Below are 2,213 nucleotides of genomic sequence, written 5' to 3'. Positions count from 1 at the left end.
TATGTACTCATTGATAAGTGGCTATTAGCCCAAATGCTTGAATTACCCTAGATGCCTAGAACAAATGAAACTCAAGATGGATGATCAAAATGTGAATGCTTATCTCCTTGTTTAAAAGGGGAACAAGAATACCCTTGGCAGGGAATAGAGAGGCAAAGATTAAAACAGACACAGAAGGAACACCCATTCAGAGCCTGCCCCACATGTGGCCCATGAATATACAGCCATCCAATTAGACAAGATGGATGAAGCAAAGAAGTGCAGACCGACAGGAGCCGGATGTAGATCTCTCCTGAGAGACACAGCCAGAATACAGCAAATACAGAGGCGAATGCCAGCAGCAAACCACTGAACTGAGAATAGGACCCTCGTTGAAGGAATCAGAGAAAGAACTGGAAGAGCTTGAAGGGGCTTGAGACCCCATATGTACAACAATTCCAAGCAACCAGAGCTTCCAGGGACTAAGCCACTACCTAAAGACTATACATGGACTGACCCTGGACTCTGACCTGATAGGTAGCAATGAATATTCTAGTAAGATCACCAGTGGAAGGGGAAGCCCTTGGTCCTGCTAAGACTGAACCCCCAGTGAACTAGATTTTTGGGGGGAGGGTGGCAATGGGGGGAGGGTGGGGAAGGGGAACACCCATAAAGAAGGGGAGGGGGAGGGATTAGGGGGATGTTTGCCCGGAAACCGGGAAAGGGAATAACACTCGAAATGTAAATAAGAAATGCTCAAGTGAATAAAAAAATAACAAACATTAAAATAGAAAAAATGAAAAAAAAAGAGTATCATTTAAATGATATAGTTTGGTAGCAACATACACACACACACACACACACACAAACACATACATACACACTCAAAGTGCGAGAGAGAGAGAGAGAGAGAGAGAGAGAGAGAGAGAGAGAGAGACTTTAGAGACTTTATGCATTAAGGTTTATAGCACCATGCTTGACATTCCATTTGTAAGCATCTGTATTTTTCTATTTTAGGTTTCCCCACCATGTCAGTAAGTTATTGTGTAATTTCCTCAGTGCCACCATAATATCTTTGTTCCTCAGAGTGTATATAATGGGATTCAATGCTGGGATCAAAATGGTGTAGAAAAGAGAGAGAATTTTCCCCATTCCTTCTGACTGACTGTGATTTGGCTGCAAGTAAGTAATGCTTGCTGTTCCATAGAACAAGACTACAACTATCAGGTGAGAAGAGCAGGTGGAAAAAGCCTTGGCCATCCCTTTGGCTGAGGACAGTTTCATAATGTTGCAGATAATCTTGATATATGAGACAATGATTAGCAGAAATGGAACCATAACAAACCCCACTGCAACAACATAGACTGCAACTGTATTCATAAATGTGTCACCACAAGCAAGCTTAAGTAGTGGAGGGATATCACAGAAGAAGTGATCTATTCTGTTAGAAGCACAGAAGGGCAGAGAGAATATCTGGTAGGTCTGCCCAATTTCTACTGGAATCCCACTGATCCAGGAGGCAGCTACAAGCTGTAAACACACTGTATTCTTCATGAGTAGAGAATATTGTAGAGGTTGGCAAATAGCCACATAGCGATCATAGGCCATGGCTGCTAGCAAGAGGCACTCTGTGCCTCCCAACATAAGGACAAAATACATTTGTGTTGCACAGGCCAGCACAGAAATATTTCCTTTTAGAGTACATAGATCCATAAGCATTCTTGGGATAGTAGCTGTTACATAACAGATTTCCAAAAAGGAAAAGTTGCTAAGGAAATAATACATAGGGGTCTGGAGAGAAGGGTCAGTTTTAGCTAACAGTATTATAATGCTGTTGCACAACAGAATAGTCACATACATGAACAAAAATATCACAAACAGCACCCATTGCAAATGAGGAACATTAGAAAACCCCAGAAGAATAAATTCCATCCGTGTAGAGGCATTTGAGTTTTCTCGTTTGAATAGATCTTCATCTGTAGATAATGTATATTTGAAAGATAATTTAATTGTATTTTTAAGAAATGTAATTCAAGATAATTGAATCACATGCACATATGCCACATGATATGTTAAGACTCCATCCATCTATCTCAGATTCTGTACTTGAGACTTCAAAAATCAATGAATATGTAGTTTACATTAATTCAATTCATAAATTTAATGTATCTTATTGGAGAATGTATTATGATATATACATATATACAGGTATACATACATGTAGTAATTTACTA

The 2,213-nt window shown here is 39.8% G+C and overlaps 1 protein-coding gene across 1 annotated transcript; it reads right to left on the bottom strand.

Moving 5' to 3' along the window:
• Nucleotides 1-987: 987 nt before the first annotated feature.
• Or10ag54 (olfactory receptor family 10 subfamily AG member 54) lies at nucleotides 988-1,911 on the bottom strand. The gene has a single exon (NM_001000929.1). The coding sequence runs from the start codon at nucleotides 1,909-1,911 to the stop codon at nucleotides 988-990; it is 924 nt and encodes a 307-aa protein (NP_001000929.1).
• Between the last annotated feature and the right edge of the window lie 302 nt (nucleotides 1,912-2,213).

Source organism: Rattus norvegicus, chromosome 3 (genome assembly GCF_036323735.1).
Source record: "Rattus norvegicus strain BN/NHsdMcwi chromosome 3, GRCr8, whole genome shotgun sequence".
Classification (NCBI taxonomy): Eukaryota; Metazoa; Chordata; class Mammalia; order Rodentia; family Muridae; genus Rattus; species Rattus norvegicus.
Note: the sequence above shows the minus strand (reverse complement) of the source record. Positions and strands in the feature narration are given on the sequence as shown.

Excerpts from the sequence above, each read along its gene's own strand:
- Or10ag54 (NM_001000929.1), bottom strand. The coding sequence starts at position 1,911 with ATGGAATTTATTCTTCTGGGGTTTTCTAATGTTCCTCATTTGCAATGG.